The sequence below is a fragment of the Rhineura floridana genome, chromosome 8 (genome assembly GCF_030035675.1).
Source record: "Rhineura floridana isolate rRhiFlo1 chromosome 8, rRhiFlo1.hap2, whole genome shotgun sequence".
NCBI lineage: Eukaryota > Metazoa > Chordata > Lepidosauria > Squamata > Rhineuridae > Rhineura > Rhineura floridana.
In genome coordinates, this window is record NC_084487.1 from 9767402 (window position 1) to 9792173 (window position 24772).

A 24772-nucleotide genomic window follows, 5' to 3' on the forward strand; every position below is an offset into this window, starting at 1 on the left:
AACCCATAAACCTGCCTGGTTCGTACCCGCTCTCTCTGCAGCTGTCAGGAATGCAGCTTACTCTTAGTGGGAAGCCCTGAACCTACCTTGCCTTGCATGTCATGGGACGACCTGGCCGGGCCAGGCTGAGCAGCCGGTGCCTGCTGAACAGGTCAGGTTCCCCATGAACCATGGGGGAAATGAGGCGAGTGAGTCTTTAGTCACAATGGCTTGTCTCTCTGTCTGCCTCTGTCTTCTTAGGGCCTCTCCAAACTCACCTGGATAATCCTCATTATCCCTAATGGCCATGTGATTGGGTAGTCCACACTTTGCCTGTTTATTTGCTGTTTTGGCTGTTTTCAAATGTTAAAAAAACCGCTGTTTTTGCAACCACACTTCCAACACATTAGTTCCGGTTTTTCCCAAAGTCCAACCTCTAACTCCGCCCCTAAGAGCCAATTGGTCCACAGATTATGATGTGTGTTCTCCCCCCACCCCACCGATGCACACTAACGCAGGCGCTTGTACGCAAGAACGGGAAATTTGAAGTTGGTTCAAGTTTCAGTTCCTGTAATGGAGGACGAGCGAGGGAACTAGCAGAGGGTAAGTGAGCAAGCGGGCGTGAGCCAAAAGAAATCCCCACCCAGGCAGGGTGGGAGTTGCAATGGAAGCAACTTGCCATCCACAGCCCCCCCCCCCCCCGCTTACCCGGGATGGGATGGGATGGGGGGGTGGAGAAAAAAGCCTGCTTTGGTTTATGCCGCCTTTCAGTTACGACGCTGCAGTTGGTTCCTAGTTCCCAGTTCCTTATTTGCTGTAAAGTTCAAAACACTAAAAAAGAAGAAAAGTTGACAGCTACAGCAACTTCAAGTAAAACTGAACATGTGTCTGGACCCCAAAATATATGTTGGGGTTCCCTGTATGATCACTGTGATCGGAGGACTCTCTCTGTCAAGAATAACAATACATTTATGCAATCAAAATCATCAGGCTTCTGATATTATCATAAATACATAATGATGTCATGAAATCATAAAAAATAAGTAACTGGGGGTGCCCATCCCAAAATCTGCTCTGGGTCAGGACAAATCCTATACCCCAGGAAAGGGGAAGGTTTGCTCTACGAGATGCCATTGTGTTCCAGCTGGCCCAGAGCTTCTGCTGGGCACCGGGCACTCAAGGGAGCATCTATGCAACATCAAAATAGACAAAAGCAACCAGAAAATAAGAAGTGTGGGTGCACAGCCCAAACTGTGCTCTGGGCCAGGACTGCACATAGCGGACACCCTCCCCTTTTCTGGGGTATATGATTTGTCCTGGCCCAGAGCAGATTTTGGGGTTTGGGATCCCCAGTTACTTATTTTTCCCTGTAAGTTTTTGTCTGCTTTGGTTTTGCATAGATGCCCTCATCCGTGCCCTGCACCCAACAGGAGCTCTGGGCCAGGCGGGGCGCAGTGGCATGTCAAAGAGGACACCCTCCCCTTTCCTGGGGTGTATGATTTGTCTGGGCACAGAGCACATTTTGAGGTGGGCACCCCGAGTTACTTATGTTTTCCTGTACATTTTTCTCTGCTTTGGTTTTGCATAGATGCCCTCCTCCGTGCCCGGTGCCCAGCAGAAGCTCTGGGCCAGGTGGGATGCACTGACATCTCCAAGAGGACACCCTCCCCTTTCCTGGGGTGTATGATCTGTCCTGGGCCAGAGCAGATTTTGGGGTGGGCACCCCCAGTTACTTATGGTTTCCTGTACATTTTTCTCTGGTTTGGTTTTGCATGGATGCCCTCCTATGTGTCCTGCGACCAACATGAGCTCTGGGCCAGGCCGGACACAGTGGCATCTCATAGAGGACACCCTCCCCTTTCCTGGGGTATATGATTTGTCCTGGACCAGTGCAGATTTTGGGGTGTGCACCCCCAGTTCCTTGTTTTTTCGGTATGTTTCTCTCTGCTTTGGTTTTGCATAGATGCCCTCCTCCGTGCCCTGTGTCGAGCAGAACCGCACCAAACAAAGGGCAGGAAAGAGAGACAAGCTCTGGTGCTGGATGACATTTATTGTGAGCTCGATGCGTTTTGGAACTTGTCCTTCTTCAGGAGCTACAAACATTAAAACAAACTCCAATTAATAGAGTGGAGACAACACTGTGCTCTTAAACATAAACAGAATATTTTAGAGACCACACTCCATATGACTCATTTTACAAACATTTAGAAGACATTTTAAAATGTTGTCATATTATATCCTAAAACTTTGACATAATATTGACACCTTAAAAAACTGTACTGTGTGACTCAAAAGTGACAGAATTGGTGTGTGTCTAGAAGTTTCCAGCTAAACTCCCATAATGCTTATATTACAAATGTTCCAGTTCTTTTTTTCCTCCTGCTTTTAACGCACTATAGTGCAAGAGCTTCCTTGGCAGTGGACCTCTTCTTTGTGGGAGTGGCTAAGTCATATACTTCCTGTTGATGTCAGATATAGACATGCCTGTTTTTATTTTGCAGAAAAAGCAATGGTTTAGCAGAGCAATCACAGCCTAAACAGACAACAGATAAAGACATAGCTTCCTTATACCTAAGCAAAGCAGCTTCAACTGCCTTCTGCACACTCATATACAAAGACAGAGATTGAACTAAACAACATCAGACCAGTGTTAGAAGGGAAATTTGACTGCTCCATTACAGGCAATGTAAGATACATTCAATATACCACAGTCCCAAGTTATATAAGGACTCAGGTACTAAATTAGCCCTCATCTATTTAATGTTTTGCTGAGACCAAGTTGTGGAATCATCATCTAAGGCAGGGGTGAGGAACCTGTGGCCCAATGTTGTTGGACTTCAGCTCCCATCACCCCAGCTAGCATGCAATAACCAGAGATGATGAAAGGTGGAATGTAACAACATCTGCAGGACCAGAGGTTCCCCATTTTTGACCAAAAGGCTATTAGACTACAAGAGTCAAAGTTACAGCTTCTGGGGCTAATGCTATCTTCACACATATCACTTTTATTGACTGATCTTTCTAAAGGGCCTATGGGTTGCTATGGTCAAATTTCTTTGCTCTCTAGCGTCCATGTTTCAAGTATACAAATAATTAACAGATTATGCACTTCTGTAGCAAAAACTGTTGGATATACCTGATAGGTTTATACATTTAGTGCTAGTGTGGTATAGTGGTTAGAGTGTAGGGCTAGGACCTGAGAGACCAGGGTTCATAATCCCCTCTTAGCCATGAAGCTTGCTGTGTGACCCTGGGACAGTCACAATCTCAGCCTAACCTACCTCACAGGGTTGTTGTGAGGGTAAAATGGAGAGGGAGGAGAACCATGTACATCACCTTGAACTTCTTGGAGGAAAGGTGGGATAAAAATGTAACAAAAATAAATACATACATACATACAGAGCATGCCAAACTCAGGTTGATTTGCTTTGGCTACATTTAAGGAGACTCTTTGGGCAGTTAAAGGCTGCTTTCACACATGGGGGTAATAGAGCTAGTTTAACGGATTAAAAAAATAGCACTTCCGGATTTCAAAAATCCCTTTCACACTGCAGTACCTGTTATACTGGCATTTTGTGCAACTGTCTTTCACACAGGTGTTCACCTACCGGTTTGAGGCCTGTTCTTTCAGTGTGTGGGGGGTTTGAAGGAGGTGCGATCACGATCAGCTGAGAGGCGGCAGCGCAGCAGCAGAGGCTCTGGTTAGGCAGCAGCAGCATAGGCTGCTCTCCAGGAGCAGCTGGGATCGCTGGGAGGCGCGGTGGTGGCAGTTGGTAAGGGTGGGAATGCACTGCATGCTGGGATGGCTGTCACGTGAGCAGCGGCAGCTAACGCAAAACTCCCACGATCTTCCGTGTCCCCGGCCTTGCTATCGGAATTTTTCAGGTATCATTTATTGCGGAATTTAGCTCTAAACTTCCACTACATTCCACCAGAATTCCAGAGCTACCCGTTATGTGGTGTGAAAGCTCAAATTTTATGTGCAAATTAACAGGAAATAAATCGTCAGAATAATGGAATAAAGTGCAGTGTGAAAGCACCCAAAGATAGATCTTCCAGAGGGGATGCCATGTTGATCTGCTGCAGCAAAAACAATGCCTATTATCCCTTTTATGGCAAAATGCTTTGTGGATTAGAGTCCCCATCAGTATAAGGAGGAGGAATGTAAATATGGGGTCAAATGATCATGAGATGTTAAAAATACAGTTTGTGACAATTAAAATAAATATGTGCAAAAAGAAGCACTATGACCATTCTTGGCAGATGTGGCACAATAGTTCTATATTTGCTATGTTAACATATGTGGTGGGATACGAAACCATTTCTCTATTCAAGCCTGAGAAATACACGATTTTTTCAACATGTGATTTGGAGCAACAAAATCAGGAGCAAACTCTCCTCTATAGGCCTATCTCCTGAATATCTGTCAACACAAACCTTAATCTCGGCCAAATTTGCTATTCGAGCTCGACTTAAAGATATAGACTTTCAAACTGCCATCACAAAGGCCACAAAAACCTGCTCTCCTATACATTTTAAACTAAAGCCCGTCCCCTCTAAATATGCCCCGTATTTGGACTTTCTCATAGATCCAAATCTCCGTTTAGCTTTCACTAGGGCTAGGTTCAATTCCCTTCAATCTGCATTACTTTTAGGGAGATTTCAAAAGATTCCCCACGACCATCGTCTGTGCCCTTGTGGGAAAGGCAACATTGAAACACTTTTTCATGTTTTATTTAATTGCCCAATATACGACTCCATCCGTTGCAATATCCTATCTAATATAACGCACAATATTTCCCAGATGGCCCCTGATAATATGATTCGCTACCTTATATCAGGATGTAACAAAGAAGTTACAATTAGAGTTGCTAAATTTATATATGCCACGCAACTGTTACAATCTGAAGTTTGGTCTGGTTAATTTGTTTTTATTGTATACGATAATTGAATAGAAGGACAAAATGTATTGACTTAACCCTTTTATCCTTGTTTTTAAGTTTAACTGATCTGTAGTGTTCTAACCCTTTTTAAGTTTAACTGATTTGTATTGTACTACGTGCCTACAACAGGACGGGTCTTTGACCGCAAATAAAGAATTTGATTTGATCAACATGTGACTATGGGGAAATGAACATTCTGTTAAGTAAGAGGCTGTAGAAAGGCTGTTAATAACATTTTGAAATAAAATGTATAAATCACCTTTCTACTCGTGCACATAACAGCATTGTAAAAATGTAAATGTGCTGCCTTCAAGTTGATTCCGACTTACGGCGACCCTATGAGTAGGCACCAATGCCACTTTGTAAGTGTGAAGGCTGTCTCATTTCATGTAAAATATTTCTGTACGCTCTCCCCCCACCCCGGCATTTGCCCACTTCCGGACCCCAGCAGGGCTCTCGTGCCTTTAAGAACTCCATAACAGGCAGGAACAAATTGCCGAGTGGGATTTCTCTAAAATTAATTCTCCAGGAAAAGTTTTTACTTATACTGATCTCTGTCTATCAAACAGCAGTTAAAGGCACAGGAGCCCAGATAGGGAGGAGGGATGGAAGTTGGCACTCCTATTCACCACAGAGCTTCATCATGCGGGAATCCACTATTTGTTGAATTTAGTTTAGGGCCGTTGGGCTTCTCCTAACTCATCAGCGTGCGACGGCGGAGGAAGTATGAGCGAAATAAAAGGCCCCTCCACGATAGAAAATGGGCCGCCTGAAAGGATTCTGGCTGTGCTCATTTCTCGCCTCTGGCAGTTAGAAATAAATGGTTTCACTCTGAAATCCCACGGCCCAACCGGATCAGGGTATTCTGTATTTCTTCAAACGGTATATAAAGGGACAGGAATTTTTACTTCTCCGCCAGCCAGAGCAGAACCCTCCTTTCTCCGCCAAGAAAGGCAACTAAGTATCCTTTTCCTCTCCCGGACCCCTTTCTGAGGAGAAAGGACACTCCATGGGGGGGGGAACAAGATCATGAGCTTATTTGACTGGATAATGGTATTTCCAGGACCGTGGGTGGAACCATTCTTCAAAAATGAAAGGGGTGTAATGTGTTTATGTGAGAAACTGAGCAATCTATTAAGTAGAATACTTGCGCAGTACAATAGGGGCGGGTTAAAACTGAAGAAGTAAGTTGAGGAATAGTAAACTGAGAGCGGCTCGTTGGTCTAGGGGTATGATTCTCGCTTCGGGTGCGAGAGGTCCCGGGTTCAAATCCCGGACGAGCCCGTTGTCGGAGGGGTGGTATAATTCCTTCCTATTTTGGGGGAATGTCTGCAATTTATTAATTTTACAACTCTATCATCGGAGCCTAGTGAGTGGAGGGAGGAGGAAAGAAGGAGGGCTCCAAGAGAGAAAAGGCGCTTTGTGAATAACTAGGAAAGCAATCAAGCCTTCTTGGGAGAAAATGACAAGATTTAGTAGGCGATACCACTGTTGAAAAACGGTACAAAAACATTGATAAAGGCTACCCTGGTTATTTTTAAAACATTTCCCCAAATCGAGGACTGAGGAACAGGAAATAAAAACACCTTCATGGAGCATGCAGGGGAAAACAAAGATCGGATCATTACATAGTTAAAACAGCCTTTTATTCTGATGTTCCTTTGCATTAAGTGTCTCGAGGAAAAATTGCATGTATTTTATTTTCTTCTATTCTGTGCAATTATTAGTGGCATGCAGAAAAGGAGCAGGTTGAACAGGAAGAAGGAAATAAGCATTATGTTTTCTTACTTCCCTTCTTAAAGTTATATAATGAGCAACGAAAAAGCAAAAATATAGTATTTTCACATCATCGTGCACAAGTACACTGTACAACAATCATACCAATAAGTTCTCTAACAATGTTTATTAAAATCCGGGGGGGTAGAGAACAGCCATCAAAAAAATTACATTTTTTATTGCGCTCCTAGTACTATGGAAAACAAAAATGGGCTCGTCCGGGATTTGAACCCGGGACCTCTCGCACCCTAAGCGAGAATCATACCCCTAGACCAACGAGCCACTCCGGTTCTAATTTTCTTGTTGTGCAGGAATCTAATGCTGCCTTCATGTTTCCTTGAGACCACTATTTTTTGTTTTTGTCTGAAACAGTACAGTATTACTTCAACTCCATCACTGAACGTTCAGTGACATCACTTAAATGTTAAACAACGATACCCTCTCCTTTGCTGAAGTACCTACATGCATTTTATAAAGATAACTTCAAGAGAACGAGCAATTATTTCAAAGGTGGTTTATGACGGAATGTTATTTGCATAAGGAATTTTTTTACACCAGCTGCATACACAAACATTTGTTTTCCTGCTGTATTCAGAAAGCTAACCAGTAGCATATTTCGTTGCTATATAACCTTTGCCTTATGTAACATAAGCACATAAGACAAATGGGATCAGTAAGGAAGGTGACCCAAAAGAAGGGAGTTTTCTGGCTGTTACGTAATTCTTCATAGCCAGCTAGAATTTGAGAGCTAAAATACAGGAGCATCCCAGCTCTTTACAAAACATTTCCCGGACCCTGTGAGGGTAAAACGTTGACTGTAAGCGCACTCCTCCTGTTCACACGGTATATATACCTGGTAAAAGAAGAAGGAGAATTATGGCTCTCTGAGCATTGAGGGACATCTCAGGCACATTGAGTGACACGCCTGGTATTCCCATTGAGTGACACGCCTGGTATTGCTTGGGCGGTAAGTACGATGGGTAGCCCATCAAAAAAACCCGGTAGATGCCTCACATCATGCGCTGTAGCGGGACCCTTATGTACTCATAGGATCGGACCGCTCGTTCGATTAGGTTTACCTCTGAGTAAATGCGCACACGATGCAGCCGCAGCCTGATGCACCAGAGCCCTTCAATAAAAATCCGCATTTACTCTCGCAGGGAGGAAACCAGGTCACCAAGATGAGGAAACATTCTTTAGCAGATCCATGCACACGACCCCCCCAAACAAAACTGCAAACCTCAAAGCCTGTCCCGCCCCCCCTTGCGTGCTCAAAGAGAGGGTGGGACGATGTGTGTTCCCCGCTCTGTGACAGCCGGAGAAGTAAGGGGCAAGGTAAAGCCGGTCAGCTGGAAGATGGGCATGGCTGGTGCACATAAAACACAGAGCCGCATCCTTTGTACGTTTACTCCCATTGTGCTCCCTTCCTCCAAGGTCAAGGTGCACAGGAATGCAGCATCGCCCGTGTACTTGAGGCTGGTTTGTTCTGGAAGCTTGGCAGCGTTCTTCTTTCAGCCCCCAACAATGGATGTGATGTGGGCGGGGCGTAACAATGGGAGGGAAAATGTGGGCGGAGGCAGAAAGATGGCCGCAGGGTTATCGGTGGCCGCAGGAGGTGGCGGCGGTGCAGAGAAGCAAAAGAGCCCTTCAGCCCGCGCGCTCACGCTATGGCTAGCGGCGGCTTTTGCTCTTGGCCAGTGTGAGGGCTCCTGCTGTTCTCCAAGATCTAGGCCGGGGCGCGTGGGGCTGGAAAGGGGGCGGGGCAAGCACCCTCTCCTGCTTTGCTCAGCCACGCCCTGCGAGGTGGGGGGTCGTGGATTGAGGGTGATGCCCGATGGAGGAAGGCGTAAGGGTGGTGGAGGAGGAGGAGACGAACTAATGCGTCAGAGGGCTGCACGTGGTGGCTGGCATTTAATTGTGTGGGGCTAAGGGCGGGGCACTTCAGGCGATGCCATCCCTGCTCTGTGCCATGCGCCTGTAAAAGAAGGTTACGGTCTGAAATGGGTTCCCCAGGTCCGTTCTATTCAGCGGGACTGGCTTCTGAGTAAATGCGCTTTGGCTTGCAGCATTTTGTTCACCGTTCTCTATTTTATACCTTTTTTGTAACCTTCACGAAGGAAAATCTTGGGAATTTTGGTTCAGCTTTCAGGTCTCCTGTTTTAACATGTTGAGAGAACTGGCTTCTGTGCATTGTCTCCTGGGGCTCAGTAAGATGATTAATCCCAACGTTCCTTTTTGGGTGCAGCTGGTGGCTTGGTACCCCAGTTCCTTGTTGAGGCTGTATCTGCCCCTGTGGATCAAACCAGGAAGCTGAAATTGCAAAAAATGGTCCAAAGAACCAACTTCAGCCTGTTACCTGACTTATCCCATTTCCTTAAGTGTGCCCTGTCAGTGGGTGCAGTCAGGGGATGGGTATTACAGTCTATTGCAATTGTGATAAGTACACAGAACAGGCAGCCAATTTCACAGCTAGACCTGTATCTTAAGAAGGGGAAATGAACAAGCAAAGAAATACTTGAGAACATAAATCCTCATGGTACTATGTAAAATTGAATGTGGTATTGCATCAAATATTTAAAAATAAACTTATTGCATGCTTAGAATTCCCCAGAGTTTGATCCGTCCCAGAAGCCCTCAGTATTGAGCACCAGTACAGAGTGAAGATACCTTGGCACAGTCATTAACCAAAATGCAGACAATAGTCAAGAAATCATAAGAAGGCTAGGACTGGGGAAGGCAGCTATGAGAGAACTAGAAAAGGTCCTCAAATGCAAAGATGAATCACTGAACACTAAACTCAGCATCATTCAGACCATGGTATTCCCAATCTCTATGTATGGATGTGAAAGTTGATCCATCCCAGAAGCCCTCAGTACTGATCACCAGTACAAAATGAACATGGAATCAAATATCTCTGTGGAATGTCATGCCCATGTAGATTCATGTGGTCAATTACTAACTTTCCCTTTTATAAAAAGTAAATATTTTGTTAGGTAGTAGTCAGAAATATAAAAGAAGTCTGTGAGTGAAAAGACTTCTTGGCAGCCTGAAAGTGTCTTGTGTGTTTTTCTGTCCAAAGAGACAAGCTATTTTTTCATTTTGATTCAGCTATGACCAAACATCTTCTGATAACCAGATAAGCACACCTGAATTGATAGATCATCTTTTGGATTTTGAGAGAAATGTTTATATTTTTATACTGACATTTGATGGAATGTATTACTAAAATCCACTTATCCCTGAAAGCCCCTTGGTATTTTGGCATTATTGATAAAGTTAACTAGTATGAATTTTCAGAAATCTATCTAGGAAAGCTGTATATATGAAAGTTACATAACAATCTAAAACAAAGTAGCCGAGGTTAACTTGCAGCATGATATGGTAGAAATTAGGTTCTAAATTTTCCCCGTAATTGTATTATTGCAGATCATCTGAGTTTTGGAAAATTAGCTTTTGCAAATCTAAAGGTAAAGGTGTCCCCGCACTTACAGTGCGAGTCGTTTCTGACTCTTAGGGTGACGTCTTGCGACATTTAGGGATTGCCAGTTCCTTCCCCGGCCTTTCTTTACCCCCCAGCATATGCCAGGTACTCATTTTACCAACCACGGATGGATGGAAGGCTGAGTGGACCTCAACCCTTTTTACCGGAGATTCGACTTCCTCCTTCCGTTTGAATCGAACTCTGGCCATGAGCAGAGCTTCGACTGCATTACCGCCACCTACCACTCTGCGCCACGGAGGAAATCTAGAAGTGTTTTTATCTCATTGTACTTCAGATGATGAAATCATTTGTGATGAAAGAGCATGGATCCTGTGGGGGAAGAGTTTCTTAACATTTAACTTGAATTTTATAGATTTATCAAGTTTTTATTCCATGTTTCAGGACAGGTTTCCAAACTTCAATATAAAATGATAACTAATTACAAAATATCATAAAATTACAAATCAAAAATAAAAAAGTGAATAAATCAACAGTAGAGAAGATATGTATCTGTGGAACAAATACAGTTGTGATGTCAGACTGTTACCCTTAGTTTGTCCTTTATGTAAAAAAGAAAAATCAGGTAAAAATGGCTCTTATCCTTCATTAGAAAAACATATTACTAACCTAATAAGAGGAAAATTAGAATCTGATCAATGGCAAAAATGATTTATTACATCCAGTGGAGCTGTTATTTAATTATAATTTATTTAATTACAGACATTTATAGCCCGATCTTCATTTTTGCAGTCCCGGGACGGGTTATGTACACCTCAAATACAGTTAAAACATAATATCTTTCATCTCCAAAGGCTGTCCTAAAAGGTGTGTCTTGACCAGACATCAAAATGTATGCAGTGACAAGTCTAGACACATATGCATGTTTAGATAGTAAACTTATGTTGAATTTGAAAGAAACCAATCCTCTATGTTCCCAGTGTAATGTTCAATAATCTATACGCTCTACAATTCTTTTTTCATTACTTGTTTTTGCCTGTTTCTTATTAACACAGTATGTTGATATGGCCACTTGTGGCTCCTCTCCCAGGGGGTCAAACCATTCCTTTGAGGGCAACCCTCCCCCAGCAAAAACAAACGTTCACTGATTACTGTACCCCTCCTCCAAGATGGTGGTCATTGAGGCCAGTGTGTGGGCATAGAATGGAGTGCAAATAGGCTTTAATTCCTGTTTGACCCTCTGAAGGTACATGTCCTGGCCAAGGGTAATCAGAGAGCCTGGCTGGCTGCCTATGAGGACACTGAAGTATGCATCTGTCTCCAGCTGAAAGATGCAGGATTCCAGTAAAGGGTGTAAACAACTGCTGCTTTCTATTCAGCAGCCATTCCAGTGTCCTATCACAAATAAGTATTTGTGTTCAGGTGAATACTCAATAGTTAAGACAGCATTCTCTAACCGCTTCATCCATTGTCCTCCCAGGCTCTACTGACAGGGCAGAAGCGAGGGCAGAGGAATGTTCTGCACTCTGACTTCAATTTTTTTAAATACTTTTCTTCCCCTCCTCCATTTGATTTCCCCCTCCCATTATTTGCAATGGAAGGGAGAGATTTAGACATGTTCAGAAGTGTGTCTGAATTTCCCCCAGGTCTGGAGCCATGACTGGGGACTGGAAAGTTGCTTCTTGGTGTGCCTCCCATTTGGCTCATGCAATGTTAAGAGCTCCATCATTAATCAGGCCACTGATCACTGGAGAGGGAGGCACCAACATTAGACCTCCCTTTCTGATGTCAGTCTCCAACTTCAGAGGGATAGATCCAGTCCATCCTATAGCCCCTGAGATGCCCTCCCAGAGACCAAAGGATTGCACCTCAGTTGTACTAGACTGAAAAGTCTATTACATATATAGTAAGTGGGGAGATGATAAATCTGTTTGTCGTAGATTATTACTTAATATTGAGTAATAAAGGTTACGTGAAAATGCACACCTATGTTCCTTTTCACATTATCCACCATCATACTGCCATTTTTCTCTTTCTCACTAATCTCTTGGTGCTTGGTATCTCAAGAGGCTGGACACTGCCTTACTCTGCTGCATGGGACCTTTTAGGCTAAGTCATCAACATGCAAAGTTCCTGTAAAACTAATTTTTAGTAAAATATTGTTCTGACTGTTAATGCAGCTGGATTTATTAAAATTTTTGTTGTATTTTAATGGATTTTGTTGTAGATTGCCTTGAGATGTTTTCATAATAGGCGGTTTATAAATACTTTAAATAAATAAATAAAATCAGGCTGCTTTACGCACAGCTTTGCCCAGCTCTGCATTTTTTTTAAACTATGCCATTTTATTGCTTGTAAAGGGACCCAGATGGCATCTTGTTCTTCAGCAGCAAAGATTGAAGATGTTGAAGAAGTGTCCTTACCAACAGAACTGTCTGTGGAGTCTGGCACAGATGCAAAGCTTCCATGCACATTCACATCATCAGAGGAGATTAGCACTGCAACATCTGTTACTTGGAGCTTTCAGCCAGAGGGATCAAATGCTCGTCCCATAACAGTAAGCATTAGTGGCTGAGGGAAGGCTAGATTTGCTTAAGAATTTGTGGTGAAAGTGTATTACATATTTTTACAGCACAGTCTTACTTTTTGTCAATAGTCTGACAATCTTATTATAACTCTTGTCTGTGTCTTGGAGTAACAGCATTCAATATTGGCCATATTCTGCCTGTCTCGTGTCATCAAAAAAGTATTTCTTCTCTTGGTCTTTCCCCTTTATTTCTCATAATTACTTCTTCTAGTCTCTTTGTGGCCTCTCAGTAGATGTGTCCTTACCCCATAAAACTCAGTCTCAGACAAACAACCCCGATCCCATACCTGTTCACTTGGAAGTAAATTCAGTGGGGCTTACTCCCAGGTAAGTATCCATAGGATTTATTATTTATTTATTAGATTTATATCCTGCCCTTCCTCCCAGTAGGAGCCCAGGGCAGGAGGATTGCAACCTTAATCACTAGTTTTCCCCACCCACCTTCCCAATTCTGTTTCTGCTTTGCCTCCTTCCCTTTTAGGTTTAACAAAGCTCTCTGCAAGAGCTTGTAGCTTGGAAGGTGATCTCTCTCTCTCTCTGTGTCTTTCTTTTAACTGGAAGATTTCTATCCCACTTTTTGCTATACAGCACCCAAGGTGGCCCTTTTCCTTTCTTCTTCATCGCATGTGGCATCTCTTGATTACAGTACTTTGGTCTTAGAAATTGTAATCTTTGCGTGTATGGGGGTCTGAAATTAAGTTTTTTTCAACTGAAAACACATATCCTCTGGAATTTAAAGACCGATGTCTCAGGCTGCAATCCTGGCTAAACTTACATACTAGATAATAAGGTCCATTGAACTCAGTGGGATTTACTTCAGTTTAAACACGCCTAAGATTGGTCAGAAAGTCAGAGAGACAGCCTTCCTAAAGGCAGTTTGGCTGGCTGCATCTGTGTGTGTTATCTTCTCTGAATCCACGGAACATCGTGCATAGAACCCAAGTTCTATGCAGTGAGTCTTTGTGGTGCTGGAAACATCTGCTCAATATTACAACCTGGAAGAAAAATTAAATATTTGTTCAAAGTTAATGTGTTTATTTTTATGATTACAGTTTTTCTATTATTCAGATGGGAAAGAATATAATGGAAGGAACACACAATTCAGTGGCCGAAGCACATGGGCTGGAGATTTTTACATGAAAGATGCATCCATCAAGGTAGCAAACATGCAAACTATAGACAATGGCACTTATTTCTGTGATGTTAAGAACCCGCCAGACATAGTTACTGAGCCAGAGCAAGTTGAAGTTAAAGTTTTGGAGAGAGTGAAAATGTTGAGCCCTGGAAGAGCAGCAGCAACCCCTGGAATTACCACAACTACAACCACAACCACAAGCTCTGGAAACATTTCACTGAACAGGGTATCATTTTGGCTGTTTGTCCTTCAATGCTGCTGCATTTTAGCATCTTTTCAAAGCTGTTTGTTCTGAAAATAAAGTACACCTCTTATGGTAATTAGAATGTTCACCAGTATGTTTATTTGGACACTTAGCAATGGCGTTGGGAAGGACTTGCAATGAGTTGCAGTATACAAGACATATTATATTATCCATTTAAATATTAAGTTAATTAAATTTTACTAATAGCTCATTCCCCCATGGAAACCTTAATCCTGGTCCACCTGTCAAAAAAAAGTCTGCTCCCTAAAAATTTTCACTGTCTCTTGAGACAGCTGAGGTCCCAGGTAAGTGCTGCAAGAACTGGGACTACCTGCCTGATACTGGCTTTAGGGAGAGGCTACTGTCAATCTTGCAGCCTCTTGCATGAGCTCCTGGATGAGTCGGGGCATAAAAGCCTAGCTGCCCTTGGGAGGCAAGTCTGCCACTGGTGGGATCACTACCGAAGGGGTGACACCAAAAGGGTTTGCCCTTTGGGGAGTCCCTTATGGAAGGTGAGGATACTACCCCCTTCTATTTTTTTTTTTAAAAACATTCTAGAGGAGATTGGTAGTGGGAAGGGCATATGGTGCATGTGTAGTTCCTGCACAGGGTGAGAGCCTGTGCAGTGAACTGAACAATAGGAGAAAGTCGCCAGATGCCTTCAAAGTGAGAGTCTGCAACTGGCAGAAGGCTGGCCCTCCCTGGATGTGAGATGGGGGGGAGTAGATGTGCCCTATGTTAAAGTATTGAGTGGGTCTGCCTGTTCCCAATTCTTTCAGAGGCCTACTGGGATAACTGGTTCAGGTAGGTTTTGTTGGTGGGCTCTTGTTGTGCCCATATAAGGTGTTTAAGAGGAGTCTTAGTCAGGAGGAACATGGGTGATGCCACCCCAATTTCAGTGATCATGGGTAAATGGAGGTATGGCCATGGGGAGGTGGTGAGCTACCACTGAAGATGAGAGCAAGTCTATGTATGCCTTGTTCCTCTCTCCCACACCTCTCATGGACAGGTTCTTCATTGCTTATCTGCTGTGCCCACTGCCCTGTGTATGCAGTTGTTTAACAGCAGATCAGTACACAATAAGACCACACTCATCCATGTTCTGATCATGGATGAAGGTGCTGATTTGGCATGCATTTCTGAGACCTGGGTGGGTGAGCTGGAAAGAGTTGATCTGAACCAGCTTTGTTCACCTACATACTCGGTGCAACCCCAGCACAGGCTGCAGGGATGGAAGGGATGAGTTGCTGTGGTCTATAGAACGTCCATCTCTGTCACCAGGAAACCACTCTGTCCTGGACCTGCCTGTGAGGGCCTGCACCTGGTGTCAGGCCAAGAAGACAGTAAACTAGGGTTGCCACTGGTACCGTCCACCCTACTGCCTGGCAGCTTCTCTAACTGAACTGGCGGAGGCCATCTCGGCTGTGGTACTGGAGAAGCCCAGAACAATAGTCCTGGGTGATTTCAATGTCCATAATGAGACTGCCTCTAGTGATCCAGCTAAGGACTTCATGACCTCCATGATGACCACGAGGCTGTCTTAAGTTGTCACTGGCCCAATGCATACGGCAGGGCATGCTCTCAACTTGCTTTTTGCTCCAGATGGAGGAAGGAGTGTTCTAGAGATGGGGGTGGGGGTGGATGTCAACCCATTGTCATGGTCAGGCCACTTCCTGGTGAAGTTTAGACTCATGGCTCTGATCCTCCCCTGCAAGGGTGGTGGACAGATTAAGATGGTCCACCCCTGGAGACTAATGGAATCTACAGGAGTTCCCTGTAGATAGAGCAGGTGACCCTGTTGACACCCTTGTCACATTGTGGAACAGTGAGGCACGTCTGCTCTTGAAATGGTTGCCCCGAAGTGCCCTCTCTGTCATTGTGGAGCTGGGTTAGCACCTTGGTACACCAGTGAGCTAAGGGCAATGAAACAGGCTGGATGGCGGCTAGAGCGCAAGTGGCGAAAGACATGCTGTGAAGCTGACTGGGCACAAGTAAAACATCATAACCATGCCTACTGAGTGGCAGTGAGGGCAGCAAAGAAGGCCCACTTCTCTGTCACCATCACATCCTCAAGTAGCCATCCAGTGGAGCTTTTCCATATTTTCAGGGGTCTGTTGACATCAACTCCAGGAAATGGAGTTTTAGACCTTTTGGAGGCCCACTGTGAATTGTTTGCAAGGCACTTTGAGGGTACAGCTGCTCACCTCTGTAGCAATCTTGATGCCCCATCTACATCTACTGTAGTCCCCAGTGAGGCGTCCTGTACTGCAACTTCTTGGGATTGGTTTCAGTTGATGTGGCCTGATGATGTGGACAAGGTGCTTGCAACAGTGTGTCCAGCAACATGTCCTGTCGATCCTTGACCTTCTTGGGTTATTAAAGCTTGCCGACGGGGTTTGATCGAGTAGAACCAGAGTGTGGTCAACGCGTCATTGCAGGAGGGAGTGGTTCCAGCCTCCCTGAAAGAGGCGGTGGTCTGACCACTTCTGAAAAAGCCCACCCTGTACCCACTGATTTGTGACAACTACCGCCTGGTCTCAAATACCCCCCTTTTAGGGAAGATGATCAAGAGGGTTGTGGTGCAGAAATTGCAAGTACTCTTGGATGAAACAGATTATCTTGAGCCATTCCAGTCTGGGTTCAGGCTTGGTTATGGGACTGAATCAGCCTTGGTTGCCCTGATGGATGACCTCAATCGGGAGAAGGACAAGGGGAGTGCGACCCTGTTATTCTTATTTAATCTCTAGGTGGCTTTTGATACCATTGCCCATGGTATCCTTCTGGGCCAACTTGGTGAGATGGGTATCAGAGGCACTGATTTACAGTGGTTCCGATCTTATCTCCAAGGTAGTTTTCAGATAATAGCATTGAAGCCCTTGGGGGTACTCATCAGGAGATTTGGGGTGAGATGTCAGCAGTATGCTGACAATACCCAGCTCTATTTCTCTGCAACATCTGAATTGGGAAAGGCCACACAAGCCCTGGAACACTGCCTGAACTTGGTGGTGGGCTGGATAAGGGACAATAAACTGAATCTGAATCCTAGCAAGATGGAGGCGCTGTGGGTTGGTGGTTCCTGAATTCGGATAATTGGTCAGTTGCCTGCTTTGGATGGGGTCGTGCTCCCTGTGAAAGAGCAGGTCCATAGTTTGGGTGTTCTCCTGGGACCATCTTTGTCACTAGAGGCCCAGGTGACCTCAGTGGCTAAGAATGCCTTTTACCAGCTTTGGCCGGTAAGCGCTGTTTCTGGACCAGGATAGCCTGACCACTGTTGTCCATGCACTGGTAACCTCCAGGCTGGATTACCGTAATGCACTCTATGTGGTACATTTGAGGTTGTCTGGAAGCTGCAGCTGGTGCAAAATGCAGCGTCGAGACTACTCACTGGGGCAGGGTATCACCAACATGTCACCCCACTGCTTAATGAATTGCACAGTCTACCAGGCCAAGTTCAAGGTGCTGGCTTTGGTGTACAAAGCCCTATACAGCTTGGGACCAGGATACCTGAAAGACCATCTTATCCCTTGTATACCCAGTTGATCATGCGCTTGGCAGGCGGGGACCTCCTGCAGATATCATCTTATCAGATGGTCCATTCCACACAACATAGGAAGTGGACCTTTAGTGTTGTGGCACCTACCCTGTGGAATTCCCTCCCTTTAAACGTTAGACAGGCACCATCTCTGTTATCTTTTCGGTGCCTATTGGAGACCTTCCTCTTTCAACAAGCCTTTTAAGTAGAGACCTTATCCCAGTCTGCGTCTGTGTTGGAATTGCTTTTTAATACGTTTTTAAAACTTTAAAAAAGATATTTTTAAAGTTTTTTTTTTAAGTTGTGTTTAAAGATGTTTTGTTTTAATATGTTTTTAAGGATGTTTTGTTTAAATATATTTTAAAGTCTGTTTTTATGATTTTAGAGTGTCTTTAGTGCTTCTGTTTGCTGCCCTGGGCTTCTACTGGGAGGAAGCGCAGGATATAAATGTAATAAATAATAATAATAATAATAATACACAAACAAATATTAAATTTATTACAGAAAAAATACCCCTATTTTTTTTTGGTCCCCCCACTGAACTTTTAGGCTGGCTGTGGGCCTGGAGAGGAACAAAACATCTGCAGTCTCCTCTCTGGGAGCTGCAAGTTTGACATTTGTCCTCAGCCATGATTTGAACTCTTATGTATATAGGTAGCATTAAAAAAGCTCATCTTATTTTGTGAGGGGAAACGTTTAATAAGGATCACTAGTATGTTGTAGGAAATGCCTTAGGAAATTTTCCTTACTCATCTTATTCCACCAGTTTTTGTATGTTATTGATGCTTGACTGATCTGTATAAAACCTTCCGTGACATATTACAAAAATGTGAATCCCGTAAAGGTCTGTAAGTATAAGAGATATGAAACATTCAGTGCTGTATGTATGATTCATGGAACTTGCATGAATTTTCTGCAAAGGAACATTAAAAGGATTAAGGACAAAACCAATTAAGTGTGATAGCACTAGGGCCCTATGCCAACTCTTCTTTATTTAACTGCTGGACTGATTTATATGTGTGTGAGGATTTCATGTTTTTGGTTCTGGTATTAGGAATTTGCTAAACCAGTTTTCATGATGTACAAATGGTTTAAGCCGGGGTGCCTAATTTTTTGGCCCAATGGCAGCAGTCACCTTTGGCCAACCTATGGAGAGTTGCATGCCAAAAACGGGTGTGGCTACCTCACACTCTTGCATGTATATAGGACACACAGCCTGCAGATCAGCTAAGAAGTAGCGTTATCATCCACTACCCACACATCAAGTACTTGATCTGATGACTGAGGAGGGGCAGTTGACATCCCCATCAGAGCTTGGAAAAGTTACTTTTTTAAACTACAACTCCCATCAGTCCCAGCCAACATGACCACTGGATTGGGCTGATGGGAGTTGTAGTTCAAAAAAAAAAAAAACTTTTCCAAGCTCTGATCCCCGTCAAACCACTAGGTTGAAAGGAGAGGTCTAAACCTCTCTAGTCATCCCAGACCCGTATATTCATTTTTCCCCCTCTTTATTTGCCACTGACATTGGTGGGGTCTTGGGGAGCCAGATCAGGCCTACAGGCCAGGGGTTAGCTATCCCTGATTTAAGCATTGCTTAAGATCCTTGTGAGAAAACTAGCAGCAAACTGTAGTTTGTAATCCTGGTTTATATGCAGTGATTAAGAAACAGTTTTCCAATTCAAACATTGTGGGAAACAGTGATTTAACAACCCAGGAAGCCCCAACTTGGAGGAGAGCACTGCAGCTCATTGCCAGGCATATGTCACAGCCTATCCAGATTGCCGTTTTGTTGCAGATATATGCAGCAGCATGTCATTGATGCATTAATAGTGCATTTAAAGTGGATTTATATTTGACTGTCCACACATCATCCTTCAGTTGTTCGGCAGTGTTTCCCCAATGCTCTCACATTATTGCATCCATGTTTTAACACTGCTCATTCCATTGTCTGTGTTCGCACTATCCCCAGTTCCCCTGAGCTCAAGTTAGTTGTGCTATAATGCCCATGCCACCATTTTTTAATTTGTACACTTTTAAAGTTTTTATGTTTATGCTGTGATTGCTCTGCTAAACCATTGCTTTTTCTGCAAAATAAAAACAGGCATGTCTATATCTGACATCAACAGGAAGTATATGACTTAGCCACTCCCACAAAGAAGAGGTCCACTGCCAAGGAAACTCTTGCACTATAGTGCATTAAAAGCAGGAGGAAAAAAAGAACTGGAACATTTGTAATATAAACATTATGGGAGTTTAGCTGGAAACTGCTAGACACACACCAATTCTGTCACTTTCGAGTCACACAGTACAGTTTTTTAAGGTGTCAGTATTATGTCAAAGTTTTAGGATATAATATAATGACAACATTTTAAAATGTCTTCTAAATGTTTGTAAAATGAGTCATATGGAGTGTGGTCTCTAAAATATTCCACAGTGTTGTCTCCACTCTATTGATTGGAGTTTGTTTTAATGTTTGTAGCTCCTGAAGAAGGACAAATTCCAAAACGCATTGAGCTCACAATAAATGTCATCCAGCACCAGAGCTTGTCTCTCTTTCCTGCCCTTTGTTTGGTGCGGTTCCCTTTTGTTTCTGCTATTTGTGCAGTGCTGCCTATTTGTGCCAAGTGGCTTTTCACCATAGTTCCTGTCACCAAAGGTTAATATACACACTGCTTTTGCTATGCTGTGATTGGCTGGAGAGTTTCTCGGAACCCTAGGTTGTACAGCAGGAGAGGGAATGTATTTTGGCCCTTCAGTAGGTCCAGTCTGATCGCCTGTCCAAACTCACCTGGATAATCCCCATTTTCCCTAATCGCCATGTGATTGGGTAGTCCACACTTGCCTGTTTATTCGCTGTTTTCAAATGTTAAAAAAACCGCTGTTTTTGCAACCACACATCCAACATATTATTTCCGGTTTTTCCCAAAGTCCAACCTCTAACTCCGCCCCTAAGAGCCAATTGGTCCACAGATTATGATGTGTGTTCTCCCCCCACCCCACCGATGCACACTAACGCAGGCGCTTGTACGCAAGAACGGGAAATTTGAATTTGGTTCAAGTTTCAGTTCCTGTAATGGAGGACGAGCGAGGGAACTAGCGGAGGGTAAGTGAGCAAGCGGGCGTGAGCCAAAAGAAATCCCCACCCAGGCAGGGTGGGAGTTGCAATGGAAGCAACTTACCATCCACAGCCCCCTCGCTTACCGGGGATGGGATGTGATGGGGGGTGGAGAAAAAAGCCTGCTTTGGTTTATGCCGCCTTTCAGTTACGACGCTGCAGTTGGTTCCTAGTTCCCAGTTCCTTATTTGCTGTAAAGTTCAAAACACTAAAAAAGAAGAAAAGTTGACAGCTACACCAACTTCAAGCAAAACTGAACATGTGTCTGTCGGTGTGTGCGTATAGAGATCATACAAAGAAGAAATTCTAGGGACGCATAGATCAGTAAATAAGCCAGGCCAGGCAAGTTTCTTGTAAGAGTCTTTACTGACAAAAACACAAAGCACAGTTCTCTCTCTCCAAACTACTTTCCCCCACACCAGAGCTTCTGCAAGTTCCTTCTTATCTACTTGCCCGCCAGCTGCTGACCTTGACAAACCTGGCGCTCTGTTCTGCTCTGCTTAACCCGTTTATTGCAGGTTTCCTTCTCTCACTAAAAATCCCTGTCTGTGAGTCTCATAGCTTGCTTTACTGAACAACAGCCCCCACCTGAGACTCACAGATTACAAAACTACATGTTCATTGTTACTTTTATACAATCTTACTTTTCATTTCAATACATATCAGTACATGTTACCTTACAGTATCTATTTACATTTACATTTCAGTTTTTGTTCTTTATTCATACAGGTTTTACAGAGTTTTGTTCACTTTTATTTGATAACACTCATTTATATTTCATTCTTCAATACAGTATTTCCACATGAGATCCATTGTTTCTTTGTCTATTGGCCCTTCTTTTTCCCATTCTACAGGATGTTCATCTGTCTCATCATTCTTTTGTGTAACATTAAATGTGAATCTATGAGGTGGTTTTCCTTTCGTTTTTCTTTCTGACCGTCTAACAGTATCTATTTCCATTTCTTCCTCACTCTCAATTTTACTTGGTCCTGCACCTGTGTCTGCACTTGTTCCTGCACTAGTACCTGGCACCTCTTTATCTTGCATTGCTATGTCTTCCCTTCTTAGTCTTTTCACAGTACGTTTGCCACTTTGAATTAAGTCAGTCAATGCGGTTCTTAATGGTATTTGATGCCCAAAAGGAACATCTGCTGCTTCCTGCTTGCTTGCACTATCAAGTATTACTGTTTGACTGTCTCTCCAAGGTTTATCAATCACCTTTATGCTTCTACTTAATACTACTTGTTGTTTCTCAGGCAACCAAATTCTATAATATGAATTCTGAAATCCCAAAATACGACCTGCCTGAGCCCTGGAAGCTAATTTACCATGCCTTTTCTGCTTTGACACATGCACCCAGCATTTTGCTCCAAAACGCTCTATGTGTTTCACCCTGGGTTTTCTTCCAGTCAGTTTCTCATATGGAGACATGCCTATTACTCTGTGCACAAGGCGGTTCTGAATGTAAACAGTGTACAGAATACATTCACCCCAATAGGTGTTATTCATATCTGCATCAGCCAGCATGGCTCTCATTGAATCCTGCAGTGACCGGTTGCTCCTTTCTGCAGTTCCATTGGAGGATGGGCTGAAGGGAGCAGTGAGACTTTGTATTATTCCCTTCTTTTCCAAATATGTTTTAAATGAATTACTGGTAAATTCCCCACCTTGATCTGATTTGATATTTTTGATAACAACCCCATATTGTGTCTCTGTCCTCTGTATAAATGCCTTTAATTTATCTTCTGCTTCACTTTTCTTTTTCAATAAGAACACATGTGTAAATCTGGAAAAATCATCTACAATCACTAAATAAAATCTTGCCCCACCTTTTGAACACTGGAAAGGTCCAGCCAAATCCACATGTGTGAGCTGTTAGGGTTTAGTGGTAGTACTTTCACAGCTCTTATTTACAGGAGTCACAGTCATTTTTGTTTTATAACATACCTCACATTCATCCACATGCTCACAATTTGTTAGTTCCAAATCTTGACTATGCTTTGGAGTATCTTTCACTTTCTCAAAATGTGCGTGCCCTAATTTTCTGTGCCATTCATGTATACAGTTTTCGTGTTTGTTTTTATTTACTCCTATCCAGGCACACGTGGGTTTATCAAGCGTGCTCTCTACCATAAACATTTGGTTCTGTAATTTCCCTTGCATACAGATTTCACCATCTTTTCTCACATAACATCTATTCCCTTCAAATGTAATTTTACAACCTATTTGAGCTAGTTTTCGTACCGATAGAATGTTATATTTTAAACCAGAAACTAATAACACATCTGTCAATATAGTTCCCAAATTACTTAACTTAAGCGTTCCTCTTGCAATTGCGTCCTGAGTCGATCCGTCAGCCAGATAAATCTTCTCCTGTATTGGCTTTGATGTGTAAAATAAACTAGAGTCTGTGATCAGGCAATTAGACGCTCCGCTGTCTAACAGCCATTTAGAGTTAATTAGTTTATTGTCCTCCTTAGTAATAAAGTTCACGCTTGTTCTCTGACTTCCAAAGTCCCTGTTATTTCTCTTCTTACTTAAACAATGTCTCTGTATATGTCCTCGGGACCCACAAAAATAACATATTTTATTCTCTTGCCTGTTTCTTTGATATTGTGGTTGTTGTACAGCCTCAGTCTCTTTTAATTCAGTCTTCTTACTCTCTTGTCTCCTATTCCATTCTTGTTGAAGTTTTTGTTCTACAAAGTCCAAATTTAAAGTTCCGTCTGGTAAAGTTTCTAAGCTCGAGACCAGTACATCCCATTTTCGATCAAATGAAGATAACAGTATATAGACCATCTGAATGTCACTATGATGCACTCCTCTTTCTTGCAGTTCAGCAAATAATCTACGAAATTCAGCCAGATGCTCTGTCATAGTCACTTCATCTGTAAAACGCATCTGATAAAGTTTCCGTGCTAAACACAGCCGGCTTCCTGTGGTTTGCTGCACATGAGCGGCCCTTAGCTTCTCCCACATTTGATTAGCTGTTGGCTCATTACTCACCAGCAACAGTTGAGAATCAGACAGCCCCAGAGTAATAAAAGCCTTCGCTTTCTCATCTTTCTTCGTCCACGCTGCTGAAGGAGCTGCCGGAGGGGGGTTTTCTACGACATCATTCAAATCTTCTTTAATCAGAACTGCTCTCATTCTCCATTTCCAGCTGGAGTAGTTTACAGCATTCAGTCTCTCCATCGGCATCCCGGATGACAGGTTTACAGCCATGTTGTCCACTCTTACTTGCCTCTTTCTTGCACTTTCTTTTCTCTCTGCAGTAACGTCACTTGAACCCCTTACTTTGTATGATAAGCTGGGCCCATAACCCTTGTCGGTGTGTGCGTATAGAGATCATACAAAGAAGAAATTCTAGGGACGCATAGATCAGTAAATAAGCCAGGCCAGGCAAGTTTCTTGTAAGAGTCTTTACTGACAAAAACACAAAGCACAGTTCTCTCTCTCCAAACTACTTTCCCCCACACCAGAGCTTCTGCAAGTTCCTTCTTATCTACTTGCCCGCCAGCTGCTGACCTTGACAAACCTGGCGCTCTGTTCTGCTCTGCTTAACCCGTTTATTGCAGGTTTCCTTCTCTCACTAAAAATCCCTGTCTGTGAGTCTCATAGCTTGCTTTACTGAACAACAGTGTCTGGACCCCAAAATATATGTTGGGGTTCCCTGTATGATATATCACTGTGATCGGAGGACTCTCCCTGTCAAGAATAACAATACATTTATGCAATCAAAATCATCAGGCTTCTGATATTATTGTAAATACATAATGATGTCATAAAATCATAAAAAATAACTAACTGGGGGTGCCCATCCCAAAATCTGTTCTGGGTCAGGACAAATCCTATACCCCAGGAAAGGGGAAGGTTTGCTCTACGAGATGCCATTGTGTTCCAGCTGGCCCAGAGCTTCTGCTGGGCACAGGGCACCCAAGGGAGCATCTATGCAACATCAAAATAGACAAAAGCAACCAGAAAATAAGAAGTGTGGGTGCACAGCCCAAAATCTGCTC

At 43.4% G+C, this 24772-nt stretch overlaps 1 protein-coding gene and 2 non-coding genes across 9 annotated transcripts; 2 read left to right on the forward strand and 1 right to left on the reverse strand.

The window, feature by feature from the left end:
• The first annotated feature begins 487 nt into the window (after positions 1-487).
• Positions 488-14157, forward strand: LOC133363274 (myelin protein zero-like protein 1). Of its 7 annotated transcripts, none has more exons than XM_061582667.1 (4): positions 8310-8397; positions 10900-11004; positions 12498-12694; positions 13777-14157. In XM_061582667.1, exons 3-4 carry the CDS (start codon positions 12506-12508, stop codon positions 14152-14154), a joined length of 567 nt encoding a protein of 188 aa, XP_061438651.1. In that variant the 5' UTR covers positions 8310-8397; positions 10900-11004; positions 12498-12505; the 3' UTR covers positions 14155-14157. The 7 variants fall into 7 exon arrangements, with proteins under 7 accessions (XP_061438652.1, XP_061438657.1, XP_061438650.1 ...); XM_061582671.1 differs by having other exon boundaries at positions 8383-8397; positions 10930-11004; XM_061582669.1 differs by lacking the exon at positions 8310-8397 and adding an exon at positions 8458-8501.
• Positions 6135-6206, forward strand: TRNAP-CGG (transfer RNA proline (anticodon CGG)). The gene has a single exon. It is a non-coding gene; the product is annotated as a tRNA-Pro (tRNA).
• On the reverse strand, positions 6909-6980 carry TRNAP-AGG (transfer RNA proline (anticodon AGG)). The gene has a single exon. It is a non-coding gene; the product is annotated as a tRNA-Pro (tRNA).
• Positions 14158-24772: the final 10615 nt, after the last annotated feature.

What these genes read in the sequence shown, in the direction of transcription:
- LOC133363274 (XM_061582666.1), top strand. Translation starts at nt 8,283, where the DNA reads ATGGCCGCAGGGTTATCGGTGGCCGCAGGAGGTGGCGGCGGTGCAGAG. An exon ending in GGCTTTTGCTCTTGGCCAGT is followed by an intron (nt 8,398 to 12,497) that starts GTGAGGGCTCCT and finishes TTGCTTGTAAAG; the next exon opens with GGACCCAGATGGCATCTTGT. An exon ending in CAAATGCTCGTCCCATAACA is followed by an intron (nt 12,695 to 13,776) that starts GTAAGCATTAGT and finishes TTATGATTACAG; the next exon opens with TTTTTCTATTATTCAGATGG.